General features: G+C 43.1%; 1 protein-coding gene across 1 annotated transcript in view; it reads left to right on the forward strand.

Moving 5' to 3' along the window:
- The window catches only part of LOC109391365 (cell adhesion molecule-related/down-regulated by oncogenes-like), a 56,572-nt gene that overhangs the window by 50,167 nt on the left and 5,002 nt on the right, over positions 1-1,403 (forward strand). The window contains exon 4 of the mRNA XM_019658861.1: positions 576-719. Within this exon, the coding sequence (XP_019514406.1) occupies positions 576-719 (144 nt within the window). The remainder of the gene's footprint in view (positions 1-575; positions 720-1,403) is intronic.

Here is a 1,403-nt window from a genome sequence, read left to right on the forward strand (position 1 = left end):
GACCCCTCGAAGAGCCAGTCCTGTCCCTCACAACAATTTAAAAATTATTCGAGAGCTATAAATATATTTTTACAAATAAGGAAAATTTAAAGTAATATTATAAATGAAACTATGATAGTTTTATTTTCATTTTCAATTTTACTTCAGAGTCACATATACGAACCCAAAGAGCTGCCTGTGGCTTGTGAGCCGCAGTTTGTTGACCCCTGGGGGCTCTTTTGTCTCAAAAATTTGCGGACCCCTGATATGACTGAATGCTGGGTGATCAGTGCTATAGGTGTGGGTTTGCCCCAGGTGGTAGCTCTGGTCTTTGCACCTTGTTTAAATGTGCTTCTCCGTTGTTCCCAGCCAGTGATCTGTTGTCAGTTGTTTCTGATGGGCTTGATTTTGTTAATCTAGTTACTATTGACTTTTTATGCCTTGTCTTTCCCTTTCCTTCATTTAATTAATTTTTTTCCAATTGCTTATTTTCTGCTCATCTTATGTCTAAATTTAAAGCATAACTATCAACCTTGATTAGTTTTAATTGTCTTTCGTAAAGAGAGAGGCCTAACTGCATTCCCTTCCTTCCTCAGAGAATTACTTAATCCTTCCATCAGGAAATCTTCAGATTTTGAATGTATCCTTAGAGGACAAGGGATCATATAAATGTGCAGCTTTTAACCCTGTCACACATGAATTAAAAGTCGAACCCATTGGCCAAAAGCTCCTTGTGAGTCGTAAGTATTTGTGAAGATAATGGTAACTAAGAAGTGTCTGCACAAGCATTCCTCGTAGAAAGTTGAGAGTTCAGTTTTCTTGTAGATCCTTTTTTATCATAAGAAAGTATTATAAAAATTAAATACATAAATGTATTATAGAATAGTACTGTACATGTTTTTAAAATGTAATGATTTTTGGGGCCGGCCGAGTGGCTCAGTTAGTTAAGAGTTAGCTTAAGAGTGCTAGCTCTGAGCAACAGGGCCACTGGTTCGATTCCCACATGGGCCATTGACGCTGCGCCTGAGCTGAGCTGCTGCTGAGCTGCTGACAGGTGGCAGGGTGACTCAGCTGGTGAGAGCACGTGCTCCTAACAACAAGACTGCCTGTTCGATGGTGGGCTACGCCGGCCCGCAACTAAGACTGAACTTGGAATCTTGAGCTGAGCTGCCGCCCGGATGGCTCAGTGGATAGAGCATGCGCTCCTAACAACAAGGCTGCTGGTTCGACTCCCACATGGGATGGTGGCTATGCCCACCCGCAACTAAGATTGTAACACAGCACATTGGGCTTAGATGCCATGAGCTGCTGACGGGCAGCCAGATGGCGACTGGCGCCCTCCACAACTAAGATTGAAGAACAACAACTTGGCTGGTCCCCCTCCCAAATTCCCCAACACTATTCCCCTCTCCTGATTCCCCAAT

Source organism: Hipposideros armiger, unplaced genomic scaffold (genome assembly GCF_001890085.2).
Source record: "Hipposideros armiger isolate ML-2016 unplaced genomic scaffold, ASM189008v1 scaffold_291, whole genome shotgun sequence".
In the NCBI taxonomy this organism is placed as follows: domain Eukaryota; kingdom Metazoa; phylum Chordata; class Mammalia; order Chiroptera; family Hipposideridae; genus Hipposideros; species Hipposideros armiger.